This window comes from Typopeltis vanoorti, chromosome 11 (genome assembly GCF_054136105.1).
Source record: "Typopeltis vanoorti isolate ZY-2024b chromosome 11, IOZ_Tvanoo_1.0, whole genome shotgun sequence".
Lineage (NCBI taxonomy): Eukaryota > Metazoa > Arthropoda > Arachnida > Uropygi > Thelyphonidae > Typopeltis > Typopeltis vanoorti.
This window is the reverse complement of record NC_143559.1, coordinates 10,094,888-10,116,607: the sequence shown is the minus strand read 5'-3', so window position 1 is coordinate 10,116,607 and position 21,720 is coordinate 10,094,888. Positions and strand designations below refer to the sequence as shown.

Below are 21,720 nucleotides of genomic sequence, written 5' to 3'. Positions count from 1 at the left end.
AAGTCTCCTGGCCCTGATGGCATTCCCCCAATTGTTCTGAAAGTTTGTGTTCCAGAACAGACCCCTATCCTATGTCACCTATATATATATACATACTCTCCTACTCCACTGGAATCTATCCCACAAACTGGAAATTGGCCTATATTCAGCCCATTCCCAAAAAAGGGTGACAAGTCACTGCCATCCAATTACTGCTCTATCTCGCTTACCTCAGTCCTGTCAAAAGTAATGGAAAAAATCAATTCCCAACTCCTACACTATCTTGAAGACACTCACCAAATAAATGACCACCAGTATCTCCTGTTGATCACCAGTAGGCTTCCGCCACTGCTGACCAACAGGAGATCTACTCATATACGTCACCCATCTCTGGACAAATGCTATGGAGAGGTTTGGTGAATCTCAAGTGATTGTACTAGATATCTCCAATGCCTTGCCTTTGACCGGGTCTGTCACAAAGGCCTACTAGGCGAACTACCATCATTCGGTCTGACCCAGGACTTCTGTAGTTGGATTGCCAGCTTTCTGTCTGGATGTACACTGTGTGTGATGGTGGACAGCTCCCTATCCTCTCACCACTCAATTAATGCTGGTGTCCCACAAGGTTCTGTCCTCTCACCAACCCTCTTCCTGCTATATATCAATGACCTACTGCAATTGACCTCCAACCCAATACACAGTTTTGCAGGCGACAGCACACTACCCTCCTCGCTTGCATTTGATAAGCCTTACCCTACACAACTCACCTCAATCTACAGAACATCCACCACCACCCTCAACTCCGATCTCCAAGCCATCCTACAATGGGGTTCGGATAACCTCATAAATTTCAACTCCAATAAAACCCAGTTCTGTACTATTTTCCATAAAAAAGAACCATTTTTTTCCAGTATCCTTTTTGATGATACCACAAATTTGCAGACAGTTTGAGATCTCGTTTCTTGGAATCATCTTCACATCAAATCTCTACTGGTATAAACATATCACAACCATTGCATCCTCAGCCTCAAAAAAACTAGGATTTCTCTTTTGCTCAAGACATTATTACGCCCCCAAACAGCTATTAACATTATACAAATCACAAATGCTCGAATCAATATAGAGGGGAGCAATTTGCAATTAGATTTATCAATGATCCGTCCCTTACCAACTCTCCTCCCCCCCACTTTCACACAGCCGTATGGTCTCTGCAGTATGTATGTTCTACAAATATTTCCATGGGAAATGCTCATCTGAAATAACATCAGTAATTTCTCCGCTCAGTACTAAGCTCATTGGAACACATGCAGCTGCTGCACAACATCCCTTCAGAATACACCTAGAAACAAACAGAACAAGTTTGTTTCTAGTTTCTTTTCCTCTCCCTTCATCTCTGCAACTGCTGCACTGTGGAACAGTCTCCCATCTGCTGTGTTTCCCAAGGAATACAATTTAAAGTCATTCAAATCAAATGTAAACAAATTCTTCCTTTCCCAACCCACTATCCATACATGGTACTAGTGTACTGTAGGTTGACCAACCAACCTCCTGTGTATGGGCTAAACATATAAAAAAAAAAAAAAAAAAAATCCAATAACTCTCTCTCATTCCCTCTCTTCTATTGTTCCTATTCTCTCCTCTTCTATCATTCCCATAACTCTCTCTCACTCCTGCTCTGATTCGCCTTGCATTCGTCTCTTCCATTCGCCTAATCTCATCTTTCACACTTCTTATCTCATTCCTTAGACATTCCACCTGCTCTTTCAGTTCATCCATCTTTCTTTGCAAATCAGCCACTCTTATTTGCCATTCATCCTCCCAGTTGAGACCATCTCCAAAAACTTCACAATCATTTGACCTTTCCATACTCCCCACTTTCATTATTTTATTCATATTTCTCTTGCTATTCTTGCCCCTCTCTCATACCACTCATCTCTCTACGTGGAGACTCTCCCACCTCTGACTCAACGAGGTCAATTATAGTCATCTCTAACTCACCAAGTTCTTCCCGTTGCCTGCATTTTGTGTATATACATATTTCCCCTTCTCTCACCTGCCACATATACAACTGCTGGGATGCATATGTTCCACAAGTCCTGCATGCTACAAAATCCTGTATGATATCCCACAAAATGGAGTCCTTAAATGGGGTAGGACTTGGTGTTATGCCATTTGCAATTTTAACCGCCACTGCTGCTATTATTCAAAATAATTCAAAATTTTTGAAATAGTGAATAAGTTCAAGAGAAAGTATGCCACCTTGTATGGACGATCTATTGCTTTCCTTGATCAGTCCTTCACTCCCCAGATAATAGTAATATTAAAAAATAAAATAAAAATAGCCAGGAACAAAATTAGCAGACCTAACTTGTGATGGGGGGGGGGTTTCATATGCACATACTTGTATCCTAAAGAAGACATCCTGATTGGCAGAGTGGATAGCATATCTACTCTCCAGCCAACAGGTTGTGGGTTCAAATCCCACCTTGGGCATGGATGTTTGTAAAAGCTTGCCCTAGATGAGCGTGATAGCTCTTTCAGTTCATAGGGATTGTCTCGATTTTATATAAAGTGTTTTTGAATATAACATGTCATTATACAGTATCTGAATTTTATCAGCTTTATTTATAATTCAAAGTTTGCAATGTGCAAAACCTAAGTATGAAATCCATAGTATACGAGAAATTAATTTTGGCCAGCCAAAAGAGTTCTATAGTATGCTATGAATTATTTCTGCCCTGCAACTTTTTCAGTATAGCAGCTGTACACTATCCAAAATTTTCAGTAACACCCACTTTGAGCTGTCATGACCACCACATTTGACTGCATCCAACAAAGTGAATAACATACTGGTTCACTGTTTTTCTATAAGTGGCATTAATTGTACTCTGTTCTGTCAGTCAGTGATCGACTGAACAGTATTACAGAATACAAAGGGTGTGTGATTTATCATGCCTCCTGTAATCCAAATAGACATCACAGCACCGCATTTACAATGATCTTAACTGGTATTTGCTGTCATCCATATTTCTGAATGTTAGCATTATTTCTGTATAGTAATATCCTGATAATCTTACATGTAACAGAATGGAATATTGTACGTGGCAATGGCAAAATTAGAGTAGTAGACAAAGCGAGAGAGAAAAAAAAAATCATCTGCCTAACAATTGCTAGTCAACAATCGTTGGTATTCATTTCCTAATTTCATGGAAATAAACATATCTTTGCAGAAGTTGAGCAACCCAGCAGTTTGATTTCTGTTTGTCATGACACAGTTTTTACATTACACTGATTTACAGTAGTACAGCTAGTAGCATATGTGGAAAGTTAGACTGATATAGTTCTGTATAATGCCACATAAATTCCTTTCTCCTCAATGCTTCTGCTTGCTTATTCACCTGAGAATCAACATTGTGGTAATTCTTACTGCCATAGGCAAGGATGACATCTCAGTCAAAAATCATCTTCCTTTGGTGCTATGACTAAATCCAAAACTCTTGATTTTTGTGTTCTCAACAATTGCTACCTAAGACATTTTGTGCCTTCAGAGTTCCAGGAATTCATTTAATTTTTTATAGCATGTTACTTCTCTGACTAATTTATATTGCTGTTGTGAAAATTCTCCATCAATTATCATACATTGTGCACTTCCTGTGTTCTCTGATCCATAGCAACTACATTGCACTAGTCAGTGAGAGTAGATTTGTGAAGAAAGAAGGTAGTTTATAAATATTTGTAAAGATAAATGAAATCTGTTCCATAAGTGAGCTTTTAATTTTAATTTCATTTAGGTATTATTATTATATGGGCACCTCCACGGAGTCCAAAGACTCATCGTGGGAGACCCAATCTATCCAAACAATCTATCATATCTCTCCTTGAATCCATTAATAGACAAAGCACTCATAACTGATTCTGTGAATAAGTGCAATGAGTGGCAACCCATTCCACTCATTCACAACTCCAAGCAAAAAATCTAGACCTAACCACACCTTTATTCAACTTCCAGGGATGACCCCTTGTTCTGATCCCTATAGCCAAGTGATGAAATATTTTCCCTGCATCTATCCTATAAAACCTTTTAAGCAACTTAAATGTTTCTATCATATCCCTTCTTTTTCTCTTGTCAACCAACTTCTTCAATCCACACACTTTCAATCTATTCTCATAGGGAACATTCTACAGGCCACTCCCCTCTGAATCCTCTCCATCGCTTCCTCATCCCCAAAAAACCATGGGGATCAGACTTGAGCACAGTAATCCAGATGTGGGCATATCAAGGCCTTATAAAGAAGAATGACAACTTCCTTATCTCTACTTGTTAATGTGTTCTTCAATAGCCAAGTAATCTTATGGGCTACCTTAGCAATATATCATCTAAACTTCAACTCTCTGTCTACCACCACTCTTAAATCCCTAGCTTCATCTGTTTCCTGGGGTACAGTGCCATCAATGCGATACACTGCTTGTAGATTATTTATCTCAAAATGCATAATTTTACTTAAATTAAGGGGATATTAAATCCCACATTGTTTTAAAATCGAATAAGAAACTAAACGATTAGAATCGGAGAGTTTCATGCCGAATATTGTATAATAAACTCTAAAAGTATCAGTGATTACTAGCGTGAGCTAATGCAAGTAGTCCTAGTACGTAGCACAAAATCGAATAAGAAACTCAAAGATTGGAATCAGAGAGTTTCATGTTGAATATAGTATAATAAACTATAAAAGTATCGGCGATTACTAGCGTGAGCTAATGCAAGTAGTCCTTGTATGTAGTACAGACTCGGGCAACTCGTAGCAAAGGTGGTAAAGTTCTGATCGCTATTCTTAGTATTTTCCATAATGTAAAAACACATTTCCTAGGAAATGCATGCTGTTATTACATTATGGTGAGAGGTCACTACCCAGACCGGTCGGCGATACTTTTATAGTTATTATACAATATTCGACATGAAACTCTCTGATTCCAATCTTTGAATTTCTTATTCAGTTTTTAAACAATGTGGGATTTAATATCCCCTTAATTTAAATAATGTTTATATCGCCGAAATGAAGCCTATTGGCTCTTTATATTTAAGTAACTTAATGAGGCACCTTTTTGACAACTCGTATAGCAGAGTATATAAGTTCTTTTCGCTATACCCTTTGGTATTAATTTGGTCTAGCTACTCACTAATGAAGCCTCAATAAAGGTTGAAACCGGTCTGGGTAGTGACCTCCCACCATAATGTAATAACAGAATACATTTCCTAGGAAATGTGTTTTTACATTATGGAAAATACCAAGAATAGCGATCAGAACTTTACCCCCTTTGCTGCGAGTTGCCCGAGTTTGTACTACGTACTAGGACTACTTGCATTAGCTCACGCTAGTAATCGCCGATACTTTTATAGTTTATTATACTATATTCGGCATGAAACTCTCTGATTCCAATCTTTGAGTTTCTTATTTGTTTTTAAAACAATGTGGGATTTAATATCCCCTTAATTTAAATAATGTTTATATCGCCGAAATGAAGCCTATTGGCTCTTTATAATTAAGTAGCATAATTTTACATTTCTCAACATTAAACTGATACCCATTAACTTTTGCCCATACTGACAGCCTATTTAAATTGTCCTGCAAGCTCTCCACATTGCCTAGATTAACTATTACTCTATCTAATTTCGCATCATCAGCAAACAACTGAATAATTCCTTTCAGGTTATTTCCTATATCAACAGCAATGGTCCCAACACTGAACCTTGCACCACACCACTAGTCATCTGTTTTTACCTCGATTCTGTCCCTCCATATACCACTTTTCTAGTTGCTAGGAGGAGCAGTACTCCTCCCCCATCCTATCTTCCCTGAAAATACTAAACCCTTCACATTCAATCCCTGTAACCACATCATCTGCTGTTAGCCAGTTCTCACTAATGCCTATAACTTTTGGCGAGGTTGCAATAACCAATGCCCAAAACTTCTCTCTCTTGTTCCTGATACTTCTGGCATTAATATATAAAAACTGCAGCATTCCTTTAGTTCCCCACCCTCTTTACTTTCTGAATTAACTACCCTATTCAATATTTTTACTTCAGAGACTAGATCCCTCACTTGGTTATTCTCACACTCGCTCACTTCATCAGTGCCTTCACACAAACTCACTTGCTTCCACCCTAATTGTTTAAGTTTCCCTGATTTTGCACTTCAGCATGCTCAGTGAACAAAGCTCTGTCCATACACCTAATACCAAAACCATCTAGATGTAGTCCATCAGCATTGTAGAAATCCTTCTTTCCGTCAAACAGAGACCATAGATCCACAAATTATACATCATTCCTTTTGCACAATCTATATATAGATTCATTGGCTATCAATACCCTCCTCAGTTCACTTCTGTCATAGCGTAGTAGGAGACTTAATCTTCACTTTCTCGTGCTTCAGTTTTGCCTCTTCTAACACTCTTTTACATCTGCCCTCATAGAATACTTCTCACCTCTCAAATCATTTGTACCAATCAAGATAATAATTTCCTTTGACTTACCTTTTTTGTGTCTGGATGCCGTGGCTAATATAGTGAATTTTTACACCGGAAACATGATTTAGTCATACTTTTAGTTTTGTCATAAGTTTTTTTTTTTTTTTTTGTAATAAGTCTCTTATTGTCATAATTCTCTTTAAGTTTTGTCGCACATTTCATTACGTACTCCCTTGATCATTGAGTTTCCACACATACGCTTCTCCTTAACTTGATTTTCTTGTTCATTTGGTCGGTCTTTATTATTCCTTTGAAAAAATAAAAAGGTTTAGTTAAAGTTCCTCTACTCGTCTACTAGACTAGAACTTACCTCTCCTCATGAATGTGCAGCATATGCAACTGTCTGATTTCTACAAAACTGTTGCATTCTACTGTTTTATAGACCTCTCCATAGCAATGGTGAAATGTAATGGACAAAAATATATATTTTCTATATACAATTTATGCAGTTGGGAAAAATATTCCCATATGTATAACACATGTAATTATCATATGCAATTATTAATGTTATTTTGAATAAATTTTACTAATATTTCTTTTGTTAGTCAGTTATTAAATATTAGCAGAATAAACCCATGAGTAGTATTTAGTAATCTTAATTTGTATATAAACACTATACATTTGGTGTTTTGTTTCAGACTGAAGAATTTATATAAACTTGGGTTGTTGTTTTTTTTTAAAAAAATCCTTTGGAGATTATTCTAATGGGTCTTTCTCACACAAAAGCGATGCCTGAATTTCCTCCTCTTGTAAGAGTAAATTATCGTTCAATTAATAGTCCACCTATGGATGCTTCAACATCTGAGACATTCCGTGTTGGAACTTCACTTGATGGTAGGATGTCAGCTGTTAGAAGATTCTTCTGCCTTCTGACAACATTTGATTTACTTTTCACTGTGCTGCTTTGGATTATTAGTGTAATGGTAAGAATCATTCAGTTGAATAATATATATATATATATATATATATATATATATTTTTTTTTTTTTTTTTATTCAAAAAAATAAGTAAAAAGCATTATCCAGATTTCTTCCATATATTTATTGTTCTAGGCTAATTTCGATTGTCTTCTTATTATTAATGTTTATATTTGTAATATTTGTGGATTATACATTAGGATGCTATTTAACCTTCACGCACATGCATGGTACTTTTATTATTTTTCTGGCTGGCAAGTAGCTGCAGACTTGACAAAATAACTATTTTTTAATTTGAAGAAAATGCACAGAATATGCAATTATAAACTCTATTAACAAAACTTAATGTTTTTACTATTCTACTTTTTTTCCTTGTTTGGATGGTTCTCATACAAAGGAAATCATCTCGATGATACACCACTGATCTCTTTGTGAAACTCCTATCAACTTATTGGATATTAAATAAAAAAAAATTTTAAAAAAATGATGTGTTTGGGGAGGTTGTTGAGCTACATTTTTTTTTAATGGCAAGTAGGATTTCACAATTTGTTGAACCCTGATATTACTATTATTACCCATGGTACTATCATATGTGTTACTATAGGTTTGCAGCCTTCAGTAGGTAATAATCATAAAAATATACCTTTTTGTTTCAAGAGATTAACTGTTTAAACTTCTCCAATGTTTTACATGCATTTTGATAATATTCATAGTTAGGGTCTGACATTAGCTTTGAAAGAAGTTCACTCAGCATTTCACAGTTATTGTAGTGGTGTGAATGGTAGATATATACATACATTATTGGTGTGCAGGTTCATTAACCTCCCTACTGGCTGAGGTGGATGAAATAGTGAGAAAAAATTGCACTTTTTATTCATGTTATTCAATAGGTGTTACAGAATCGTATCCAGATTTAGCTGAACGTCTATAGACATCATGGCCAGTTGGGATGTTAAGCCATGTTGCTCAGCAGAGTTGCTTGGTGGGGCACTACTTAAGACACTGAAACTCTATCCAGAAGGCAGTATATGATCACCTTTTATTAGTTCTTTTGATTTTTAAATTCAGTTATTTGCCTATGAAATAACAGTGGATTTATGTAATATCCTCATTTTCTGCTTTATAATTCTAAATTAAAGCTGCTTTGTCTCTTTCTTCAACTGCTTAAAATTTTCAGTTATGAGGAGTACAACTTTGTGGCATGGGAATGCTTTAATGTTTCAAAATGGTGCTTGTCCAATTATGGTTTCAAACTGTTTGTTTGCATCACAGAACACGCAGAACCCTTAAGAAACAACATAAGCACTAGTAAAAGGCAAGCATACAAATAGGCTCCTGGATATACTTCATGCCTTTCAGATAGTGTTCATACCAAGAAAACTTGGCTGAATGTTGTATTCTCATAAATTCTATGGTCAATTTTTAAATTTAACTATTTTTAACTATTCTGCCTCCAGTTGGTGACAGGGATCATGCGGTACTAACTTGGGAAGTGACTAAGTTTATGAATGTTCCATTCAGAAAAGGTTGCATGTTGAACTACAAAGCAGGAAATTATGACCAACTGAGGAGTATACTGAGTTCAGTGGAATGGGATCGGTTGCTGGATGGAAAGGATATCGACAGTGTATGGGAAGCATTTAAACAATATTTAAATGATGCGATATCAGAATGTGTCCCGAGAGTTCGAAGAATAAATAGGGTAGGAGTCAAATGGATGTGTAATCTTATTAAGCAAGAGATTCGGAAGAAAAGGACGATGTGGAAGGAATACTATTTGCATAAGGATGATGTTTGTTATGAATGTTATAAGCAGCAGGCTAGAATAGTCACAACTGTGGTACAGAAAGCAAAGTCTGATCATGAAAAGAAACTGGCTGCATGCAAAAGACAACCCACAAGAATTCTATCGATATGCTGCAAGTAAAAGAAAGAATGAATATGAAAGAATAACTCTTCTAAATCCAGATGGAGTGAGGGTTACTGATGCAGAAGAGGTTGTTCAGTCAATGAGTGCCCATTTCGTTAAAAGCTATCAACCTAGTGAACGCAACATTGAGCTCACTGTTACCTCTTCACTAGATGAAGAAAAGCAGGTGTGTAGGGCCGAGGTATTAGAGCTGTTGCACAAACTGAATAAGAATTCAGCAATAGGGACTAATGGAATATCAGCATGTGTGTTAAAAGAGTGTTCAGCTGAATTGATCATTCCTTTGACCAGGATGTTTAATATGAGTCTCAGAACGGAAGATTCTGCAGGAATGGAAGGAATGTATGGTAATTCCATTGCATAAGGGTGGTGCAAAGACCAATGTATCAAACTATCAACCAATTAGTATCTCAGGAGTGGTGGTGAAGATTTTAGAAAAATTAGTTAGGGTCCCGCATTCAGAAATGGGTTGACAGTGAATCTCTACTTGGCAATGAACAACATGGGTTTACTAAGGGAAGGTCATGTTTCAGCAACTTGCTCACATTCTATGACAATGTTACCATTGAACTAGACAAGGGGAATGGATACAACATGATACCTTTGGATTTTGCTAAGGCTTTTGACAGAATACAACACGACAGACTGCTGCATGAATTGGAGAAATTGGGTTTGGGTTATACAACATTATCATGGATAAGAGGATGGCTGACTGACAGATATCAAAAAGTGGTATATAGGGGATCTGAGTTTGCAAGGTTTAAGGTAACAAGTGATGTACCACAAGGATCAGTGCTTGGTCCACAGTTATTCAATCTGTACATTAATGATATTGGGAAGGATTTGACAAGCAACATATAGCTATTTGCTGATGATGCAAAGATAGGCAGGGTAATCATGAATGCTGCTGATATGCAGTCCTTGCAGAATGATTTGAATAAGCTGGAATTGTGGGCATGGGAAAAGGGGTGTCAGTTCAATGTCAGTAAATGTAAAGTCATTCACTTCGGCATGATTACCTATCCAATGTCGTATTATATTGGTGGGATTAGGCTAGAAGAAACCAATGAGGCTAGGGATCTTGGAGTGTTAATAGATAGGAAGTTGAAGTTCAGGGGCCATGTGGCAAAGATTGCAAATATAACTCAAAAGGTAATTGCAATGCTCAAATGAACGTTCACGTGTAAAGATAAGGATGTTATTTTGCCTCTTTACAAGGCCTTGATAAGACCTTACTTGGACTATTGTGTGCAGGTCTGGTCTCCTGGTTTCTGATGCGATTCTGATATATTGGAGAGAGTACAAAGGCGAGTGTTGAAAATGATATCAGGATTGTGGAATACTGATTATGAAGACAGGTTAAGAATTTGTAGATTGCAGACACTAGCAAATAGGAGAAAGAGGGGGTGATATGATTGAGACTTACAAACTGCTGAAAGGGTCACACAAGATTTCAGTTGATGGGATTTTTCAGTTTATGGAGGGTGGGGAAAGGGCAAGAGGGCATCCTTGGAAGCTGCCAAGAAGGGTGTAAGGGCCAGATTTTTCTCTCAGAGGGTGATGCATGATTGGAATGGATTACCATTGGATGTTGTGAATGCAAGCAATGTGAATGAATTCAAGAATAATATGATAGCTGGTGTGTGTGTACTATGTGGCCTCCCTCGATGAGTCTCTAACTCCCTGGAGGTCTCTCTTAATGATAATAATATAAAGTCAGGATCATTAGCTACACATCACGTGTGTTCCGACATAAAAGGATCAGACTTTTCTAACAACTCAATGCATTTTAAAAAATTGCCATTGTTGCGATCATAAGGTTTATTACTTTTACCACGAAGAGCTAGATTTTGTTTGCCTAAAAACTGTACTACAAAACTTATTATTTTTATAACTTCATACCAACGTTTCCTTTCATTATCTAAAACTGTTTGCTGCAAATGATCAATACAAGTTTTATTTTTTAAGGATGTAATTAATTCTGTCCATTTCTTGTGATTGTTCAAATGATTTAAATTTTTCTCATGATGATTCAGGTATATTGCAAGATGTTGCCTATATTTTGCTGATAACAGCAGAATATAGAATAAAGTTAAAAACTGCAGCAGATTTTCTTATATTTAGAGCAAATGCGAGTGTGAACAAGATTAAACAAATTGAAACACACATCATCCTGTAAACAGTAAACTCAGGCAAGTTCAAGTTTACTTGTTTATGCTTAACTACTTATTAGAACTAGAATCAGAATAAAATAAAATCTTAAGGAATAATAACAAATAAGTGATTATAAATAATTTGTTTAAGATAAATCTATAAAATATAATTAAAATGTAAACAAAAATGTAATTTATTTTGATATAATTAACAAATAATATTTTTTTAAGTATTTCCTCCTCTCCTGAAATCTTTGGTGCCTGTGTGTATGTCACACATTGCACATACTGCCAGCTCACCCCTGTACATGGCACTGGTGTATTATAGGTCTTGTTACCTCTCGTGTGGGATCAGTATTAAAAAAAAAAAAAAAAACTAATGCTTCCAGTATTTCATTTGTCACAGAGACATCTTTGGAGAAGGTGGGGTGCGAGTATAAATTTTAACACACATGCAACACAAAGTGAAACTAGGCAATTCTCTACATGCTGATAATAGTAATGCGATCACTATTCTGTTGTCCAGGTTACATAAGAAAAAGCAAAGTAGAATTTTGAAAAAAATATAATCTCTACACTGTCTTTCAAGATTTACTTGAAATCGACTGCTCTTATGCTTCCCCCCAAGGAACAACTCCATCCTCTCAGTTTCTAGTGTGTGTGTGTGTGTGTGTGCGTGCGTGCGTGCGTGTGAGAGAGGTTCTTAGTTCCTGCAGATTGGTCTGCTATGGGCAGACATAAATATTCCATGAATGTCTTGAAAGAACATAAAAAATGGATTTATAATCATGGATAAGGATCTATGAGGCCATGCCATGAACATCACACACACACAGAATCAAATGTAAAAAATTCTTCATCACAGCAAGTTAAAATGAGAGAGAAAGACTCTGTCTAGAATCTTTCCTTAAAAACAACATATTTAAATAAGTATGGATGTGTTAAATTTCTAAATAAATAGGAAACAGTTATTCTTAGGCATGGTTAACTTACAATCTAGGTTTCTTACTAGCCTCCATAGGGAGCACCTATTCAAGCTAGGATTCTAGTCTAATTTTCACTTTATTTCATGTGTGTGCGTTAGTTTATATTGTACCCCCCCCCTGAATATGAGCCAGACAAAATATTAAAGCATTACAATGCTTAATTCTTTCTTTGTGCTGCCTTCTTTCCATTAAATATTCAGCTTATATTATTTAGTAGTTTTTGCAGAACAGCCAGTTTGTCCATGATTTAATTTACATGAACAAAGAATCTTTGAATCAGAGACAAGAAGGTAATATAGTTAATTTTTTCCTAATATGTGGCTGATGCTCTCTGATTTTTGTTGGAGGTAGAGGAAATAAGAGATCTGGGGGTGATAGTGGATAAGGATCTAAAATTTAAGGGACATATCACCAAAATTGTGAAGACAACGCAAAGGCTTCTGGGAATGACGTGGAGGACACTGACGTGTAGAAGAAGTAGGGAGATTCTTATTCCGTTGTATAAGGCTTTGAGTAGGCCACACATGGACTATTGTGCCCAGATTTGGTCACCAGGTTTTCAGAAGGATGAAGATATGTTGGAAAGGATCCAAAGGCGACTGACTAAGGTAGTTTCTGACCTCTGGAATGTCGAGTATGAGGAAAGATTGAGGAGATGTAATTTGCAGAGTCTGGTGGACAGGAGGAAGAGGGGAGATATGATAGAGACTTACAAGTTGGTAAGGGGTTGTTATAGGATCATTGGTGGAGAAGTTCTACGAGAATAGTGGGAGATCAGGGAAGAACCAGAGGTCATCCCTGGAAACTGTATAAAGAGGGTGTGAGTAGAGGAGTGAGAGGCAGGTTTTTTTTGTGCAGAGTTGTGAATGATTGCAATGCCTTGTCTGAGAGTGTGGTGTCTGCAAGGAGTTTGAGTGTGTTTAAGACACGGTATGATGAGATGTGTGTGTGTGATAAGAGGACCTCCCAGATGAGTTTTTGTCTCCATCAGGTCTTGGGGTAATAATAATAATTTTTAACATAGGGAATATTATTATCATTATAGTTCGTCCACCGATTTGAGGTCCCTTGACACTTCTTCGCATCTCAGAAAAAGGAGAACCCATTCCGATGATAGGGTAATCAGTCCGTATTGTGGGATAAGTTGTTTATTATTACCGGCCGGAAAATTAACTTCTCTTTTATGATTATTGTAGTGAACTATGTTGCTTGTATAATGTAACAGTTGGAAAATTTTACCTATTAAGCACGTGATTTCGCGTGTTGGCGACCAATTCGGACGTCCTTCATTTCTTTCTCCCCTTCAGCATGAATCGCCTATTCTTGGAAAGACGCGAAGCAGGGACCTGCAAACGGTGGGTGAACTATATCATTATTATTTTGTGAGACCTCCAAGGAGTCTTAACGACTCATTGAGGGAGATCACCTCTCTACAACTCTCCATCTCCACCACTTAATCCACCAATGTCACAAATATGAATGGTCATTTCAGATGTATCTTGTCTTTGAGTGTAATTTATTATCTTATTGATTGAAAAGAAAGTCGCCATTAATCAGAAATATGTCTTAATGTGTTCATGTTCTTAGATATAAAGCTTTTTTATTTTATTTTTTCTTATATCCTATTCATGAGAGGTTGAAGAACCAATAGTGCATCAGTGCTGTGGGTAGGATGCAGGTTAGGGCCTGGAAAGAAGAAACCTATTGCCATTTTTCATAAAGCGTTGGGTATTGTAGTTGTTCAGAATTCTTAATGAGAAATTTTCAGCTGCTCAAGAAGAAGAAAAGCAGGTTCAGTGTGCTTGCAGTTGGACTGAAAATGGATGTTGGGTGCTGCTTCTATTTTAACAGACCTATTGGAAAATAGAAGTAGTAAATATCTGTCCCTGTAGAGATCTGATAAAAAGTCTAGTGATTTCTGTATTACTGAGAGTAAGAGTTGGTGAGCTAATATCCCTTTTGTTATTAAAAAAAAGAAAAAAAAAGTAAGAATACATTTTGGTAGCATTGAAAGTGACCAAGCTACCCTTGTTCCATTGAAGGGGATTTTTATTCTATGTCCCATTGAATAGAGATCGTTGTTTATGACATTGGTTGTAAATAATCTTGAAGCATGGCATTTGTGTATGGCATTGGTTTGCCAAATGAATAGGATAAATGGAAAGTATTATCATCAGCAAAGTTGTGCAGAGATTTAGTGGTGATTTGAGAGGTCACTTATCAGAAAGAGAAAGGAGGTGATAAAACAGCCATGAGGCACTCATGTATGAACCTTGAAGAGAGGAAACCATCCACCATGATGAATTTAATGACCACAGAGAGCGAGAGAGAGCCTACACAGTTTGGCAGGGTAGACTAAAGGATAGCAGTTACTGAGCATGTCGTGATTCCAGACATGTTGCTCTGGAAATGTCAAGAGCAACCCATGTTTCTCCAGACTTTTCCATGACATGTATCCTGTGATGAGTGAGGTATGCTAAGATATCACCTATGGATCTAGAATGATTGAATCCATACTTAGTGTCATTGATTGATTAACTGGTGAGTCTCTAGTTAATGGAGCAGTTGACTGTTAATGACTAGCCACTATTTTGGAGTAGATTTAGATGAGAATGATCAGTCCATAGTTTGATGGCAGACGCTTAACTTTGCTTTTTGGAATAGGTTGTATATTCATTTGCTTTCACATGTTGGGCTAAGTATCAGAAGGTTTTTGGATATCTAAATTTTAGTGTTTAATATTCTTCTGATGTGTTTTTGCCAAAATACTACAGAAAGCATATGCCACTCTATTGCTGGTATTATAGGTCATTTGTCATATATGTGTAAGGCTTGAAAATTAGTAATACTAAGACATCAGCTTTATCCAATTGCTGCAACAGTGGTACCATCTGGATGAGAGATATGGAAATAGGCGAGCAGAAGTTACAGCCAGTTGAAGGGACCAAAAGGGACCAAAAGGCATTTCATTTGGACACTTTCTGTCCAAATGAAATGATTCTTTCATTTGGACAGAAAGCAAGTTTTCTGTTATTGGTCATTACAGAATCATTTGGATATGTATGTATGAATAATTTCTTCCATGTATGCTGAGTATGAAGCATTAGTTCTTGCAAGCTGTCTATAATGTGTTAATTTTTTTTTTTTCTTGAACTGCCTTAGTATACCTGTTAGACCATTACTTGAAAAGTGGGCAGGAATTTGGATAGAATGGGAAATGAGGCCCTTCATGCCAGTGAGAATTTCTGTGCTTGCATAGAGCTAATATTTGGATTAGAAGGGCAAAAGCAGTAGTCTGACCATGGAAGGGAAAAGTAGAAATTTCTGAGATGATCCCACTTGATTCCTTTTGTAGTGCCAAAGGACATAAGGTTAGTAGTGGCTAGAGGAAAAATCTTTTGGTGAGAGAAGAAACTTTCACAAGATTGTCATCTGAGTTGCTGAGAAGAGAGATGACCTCTGTATCATTCCTGTAAGGAGGGCAACTGTTTTAAAAATAAAATAAATAAAAAAGATGGCTATTGCTATGCAGTGGGTTTTCACACATCTGCGAATTTGGATTGGTAGATGTGTGATTTGCATTAGCCCATTGCTTATTTCAAATACATCATCTCTTTTAGTGACCAAACAGGAAAGCTTGGTCACTCAGATTGGAAAAGGGAAACCAGTTGGACATGTGGAGATTAATAAGGTCACCTATGAAGATGACTTCGCTATCAGGAATAAGATGAAGTGGTTAAGGTGGTCCTAGGAATTTGGAGAGTAGTGCACTGTAGGTGCCATTCAAGAAGAGACTTTTTTTGGGCACTTCAGGGAAAATTAGTTTTTCCTTGCAAACACCAAATTGTGACCTTGAGTATAATTCTATTATTCCATTCCTCACTCATGTTTAATATATCAAAAGATTCTTAGTTTTCTCAACAACTATAATAGCTAATACACAGTGCGCATCACCTTTACCACAGTCTACTCAGGAACTTTAATACACTAGTAGAAAGGGTGGGTACAAACTTTAGAATGTCTGGTGTCAGTTTTTAAATTTTGTTTTCCTGCTTGTCATTTTAAATAATCTTTGGCCTTTGGTTCCTTTAAAATAGTTTTCTTTTTATTGCACAGAAAAATACAGACACTCTTTGATATATATTTTTGATATCCTGATTTGCTCCTTCCACAGTATCCTGACTTTGGCTCTGTCCTGGATTTTCGTGTACAATTTTCAAATCGGGTTGCATATTATTTAAATTTTATATTATTACTTACTTTTTCTTTCATTGTTCTGTTGCTCACCCACATGTAGACACTATTAAATAATTAACTAAACTCAACTGCCCTATCAGCAATGACAGTACAAATGTAGCAAGAAACTAACTTTCTAATCTTAACAAATTCACTATCATCAGTGCATGCCTGAGAATAAATTTTGATTATAAAATATGTTTTATGCACAGACATGCCCCACTCATGATATGTTGATTTCCAGACAGTCATATAGCAATTACTGTTTTTTTTTTTGTTTTTTTTTTTCCCTCCCATCTCACTTGTGGTGATGGTTTAATAAATTTTAAGCAGCATAAGGAAAGTGCGTGACCAATGTGGTCAACAGTAAACCTTGTAGAATCTTCCTAATACACTACACCAATATACATGACCTCTGTTCGAACCTCAATGATATTCATTTCCATCTCCAGTCTACTTTTCTTGACAAAAACCCAAATTTCTACTTTTCCAAGCACTACTCACCTCAACTTTTCAATTTACACTTTTTCACTCCTTTTTTCCCAAAGGTGGAGTTTGTGCATATGCTTACTCAGACATACCATGTCAAAGAGTGTTCAACCTGGAATCTCCTGATTTTGACCTTCTCTGGCTGAAAATCTCTGTACCTCATTCCATCATTTGCTATCTCTACCATCATTTGTAGTCTGTCCCCTAGATAGCTCGGACCACAATCTTGTGCTGATCTCTTCTCTTATGACACAGCACGAATACATTCACTCGCATCTACACATCGTATGGCATTACAAGAAAGCCAAGTAGGATAATCTATGCAACTACTATAACACATTTCCTTGGAATGATTGCTTCCAGCCATCTCACCCCAACCTGTGTGCTGAATGTATCACCAAAATAATTCTTATTGGCATGGAAACATTTATTCTCCCATTCTTCCACCCTAAGTTCCCATTGCCTAAGCTCTGGTTCTTCCATAGGTGTGCCAAAGCTGTAAAAGAGAAGAATTGTGCATACCATAATTGGCTTGCATCCAAAAGTCCATTCATCTATACCGTCCAGAATAGTTGCAAGAAAGCTATCCACATATCAAAAAATGACTTTGGAAGAACTAAAAGCAGGAACTTGTGGTCTGCCCATGTGGCAGCCATGCATTATGGTCCCTAGCCAAAGCCATTTGTCACAATTTCCCCAATACTGCTCCCACCACTATTACATCATCACCCACGGAAAAAGCCAATCTCCTAGCTTCCTACTTCTTCAATTCTGCTGATTTTAGTAAATGTCTCCCAACCATTCCATGCACACTACACTCAATTCCCAGTGTGTCCTTTTGCTAAAAAGAGATCAGGAGAGATCATTTAGTTCAAATTGGATACCAAAAAAGTATCTACCCTGCAGTATGTAAATTAGCTCTCATTCACCCTATCCATAAAAAGGGAGATAAATCAGTACCCTCAAATCATCATTCAATTTCTCTTACTCCAGTTCTTTCCAAAGTAATGGAAACAGTTATCAACATCTAACTGCTGTGCTATCTTGAAGACTCTCAGCTAATAAATGACCACTGATGTGGGTTCTGTAACCATTGGTCAACAGGTGATCTACTCACTTATGTGAACCACATTTGGATAAATACCATGTAAAAGTTTGGTGAGTCCCAAGTGGTTGCCCTTAATATCTCCAAGGCATTCAACCATGTTTAGCACAAAGACCTCTTTAAGCATACTTCCATCATTTCATCTATCCCCTGATTTCTGACAGGGCTCTTCTCACTAGACACTCACTTTGGGTTATGCTGGATGGTTTATCTTCTGAGTTGCACAAGATTGTTCTCTCACTCTCACCTTATTCCTTTTATATATGAATGAGTTATTCCAGCAGAATACCAACCTAACATTGTCAAATGAAAGGGAGGAATGCCCAAATCACCACAATCTCCTAAATCCTAACCACTTATCACTTTAATACAGATCTCCAAAACATTCATCAGTGGCAGTATGGATAATCTGGTCAATTTCAATACAAGCAAAACACAACTGTTTTATATCACACACAAAAAAAAGAACCCTTCTCTTCCAGCCTTACTTTTGACAACACCCAAAATCCCTGTGCATGATGAGATTTCTTGGGATATGCTACCCTCACATTTCTCTCTCTCTCTCGGCACTGTCACCCACATCTGGACAAATACCATGGAAAAGTTTGCCGAATCCCATGTGTATTTGTATATTACAAATGTTGCCTCTTCTGCCTTTGAAAAAATTACTTTCATTTTTGCTCGAAACATCACTTTAACTCCAAGCAACTCCTAACTTTACATAAATCACAAATCTGTTGAATATTGCTCTCATATCTGTGGTGGCATCCCTAAGCGCTCCCTAAATACACTGGACTTTGTACAGAAAAGGGCAGGCAGACTGATCAATGATCCCCTCTCACTTATAAACTTCACTCACTCACACAGGAGCTCAGTTTCTACTGCTTGCATCTTCTACCAATGCATCTGTGGCCATTCATCAGAATTAGCATCAATAATATTCCCACTTTCTGTCAAATCAGTTCAAACGCATGCATTAATTTGGTTCATTTGGCATCAGAAGCCTGGAGAAATTACTTCTTGGTATGAGACCTAATGCAGAGGGTCAGGCAAACTAGATCATCAAAGGAGGAATGGGAAAGTATGCGTGAAAGTTCAGCTGTGGTATGCAAACATGATAAAGATATGAATTTCTTCGTATGTGGCAAAGGGGTTGAAAACTATGCTTTGAACCTTTTTAAATATATCAGGGGAAGAAAAGAAAAAATTCTAGAACAAGACCAAATACATTGCATATATCATTATAAGAATAGGTTAGGTGGTATAATTTATTATGTCTATACACAAATGCCAGGAGCATTAGAAAGAAAGGGGTTGAGTTTGTTGTTTTATTGAATACGATGTGGCCTAAGATTGTTGGTGTTAATGAAACCTGGCTATCAGAATCAGATATGATAAGTGGGTTCGAGTGTAATGGGTATACTATTTTTAGGAATGACAAAAGAGATAAGAAAGGAGGAGGAGGAGTGCTACTAATGATATCAGATGACTTAAATCCAGTTAAGGTAGAAACACAAGAAAATGATGGTAACAATGTCTCATGTAGCGGTGAGTTTGAGTCTATCTGGTGTGAAGTGGAGGTTAACCGAATGAAATATATGGTAGGAGGTTGCCACAGACCTGGTTGCTCATTTGCAGGGGACGAAGAAATTCATCTCTAATTTAGTCTTATGGGTACCAAATGAATGATCATTATGGGTGACTTTAATTTTCCATACATTGATTGGGTAGAAGAAAAATCTCATGATAAGAAAGAAGAGGAATTTATTGAATTGTTGAAAGTTTATTTTTCACTTGGTTAGAATATAATAAATTTAGTTTAATCCTTTATCCAAGTGTGGGCAAACAAAGTTTGTGTCTGAAAGTATCTTCAGGACTGGGGTAAGGTGGTGCAACACCAGGGCAACTCCTTGCAAAGGTGGAGCAAGCTACTATTTGTATAGGTAGAGATGATCTTGCTAATGCTTCTGGCTGGTATCTCCACTTGGGCCTGGCTCCCACTGAAGAGACCTCAATAAAGGTCGAAACTAGTCTGGGTAGTGGCCCTTCCCTTAATGCATAACATCAGACATATCCGCAAGGAGATGTGTTCTGCATTGTGGTAGATACTGAGATAGGAGTGTTAATGTTAGTAGCTTGCTCCACCTTTGCAAGGAGTCGCCCTGGTGTTGCACCACCTTACCCCAGTCCTGAAGATACTTTCAGGTGCAAACTTTGTTTGCTCACACTTGGATAAAGGATTAAACTAAATTTATTATATTGAATTGTTGCGAGACAACTTTCGCAAGCAGCATCTGAAAGAAGGAACTCGAGGTCAAAGAGTGTTGGATTTGCTTATAATGTCAGAAGGGGGTCTCTGTCAAGAATATGGCTATTTTATCACCAATTGGTGAAAGTGATCATGCTGTACTGTCTTAGGAAGTATCTAATTGTATTGATGCTCCGATTAAAAAAGGTTACGTGCTGAACTACAAAGCTGGAAATTATGATCAGCTTAGGTAGAATGCTAACTTTGGTCTCATGGTATCAGTTACTGAATGGGAAAAATGTCAGCAATGCATGGGAATCTTTGAAAAAGTGCTTAAATGATGAGGCGATATCTGAATGTATCCCTAGAGTTCGAAGAATAAATAGTTTGGGAGAGAAATGGATGTGTATCCTTATTAAGCAATAACATGAAGATGATGATGTGGAAAGAATATCATGAGAATAAGAGTACGGGCAACTGCAGGTAGTCCTTAGACTCATCGAGGGAGGCCCCAAATCATGTTCATCACAACTATTCGACATTCATACAGTATCTATCATACCTCGCCTTAAACTCATTCACTGTCGCAACATCCACCACAGACTCTGGCAGTCCATTCCACTCATTCACCACTCTAAAAGTAAAGAACCCAGCTCTAACACCCTTACTAACCACACTTTTGCCAAGTTTCCATGGATGTCCCCTAGTCCTCCCACAACCAGCCCTGTTCTCAAAAATATCTTCTGAATTAATTTTATAGAAACCCTTCAGTAACTTGAATGTCTCAATCATATCTCCCCTCCTCTGCCTATCAACCAATTTTTGCAACACACAAATCCTCAACCTGTTCTCATAAGGTTCATTCCACAGACCTGCTATTATCTTGGTCACTCGCCTCTGGATCCTCTCAACCTTCTCCCCATCAAGAAGAAACCTAGGTGACCAAATATGGGCACAGTAGTCGAGATGGGGTCTTATCAAGGCTCGATACAGAGGATTAATAACCTGCTTGTCTCTGCTTGTCAACGTATTCTTCAGCAGCCAAGTGATTTGATGAGCTGATTTGGCCACTTTTGCAATGTGGCCCCTAAACTTCAACTCCTTATCCACCAACACTCCTAAATCTTGTGCCTCATCAATTTCCTGGAGTAC

At 37.3% G+C, this 21,720-nt stretch overlaps 1 protein-coding gene across 1 annotated transcript in view; it reads left to right on the top strand.

Moving 5' to 3' along the window:
* LOC150101296 (STARD3 N-terminal-like protein) overlaps nucleotides 1–21,720 on the top strand; it is a 205,103-nt gene that overhangs the window by 10,913 nt on the left and 172,470 nt on the right. Inside the window, exon 2 of the mRNA XM_090400753.1 lies at nucleotides 7,143–7,427. Within this exon, the coding sequence (XP_090256879.1) occupies nucleotides 7,209–7,427 (219 nt within the window). The 5' untranslated portion in view covers nucleotides 7,143–7,208. The remainder of the gene's footprint in view (nucleotides 1–7,142; nucleotides 7,428–21,720) is intronic.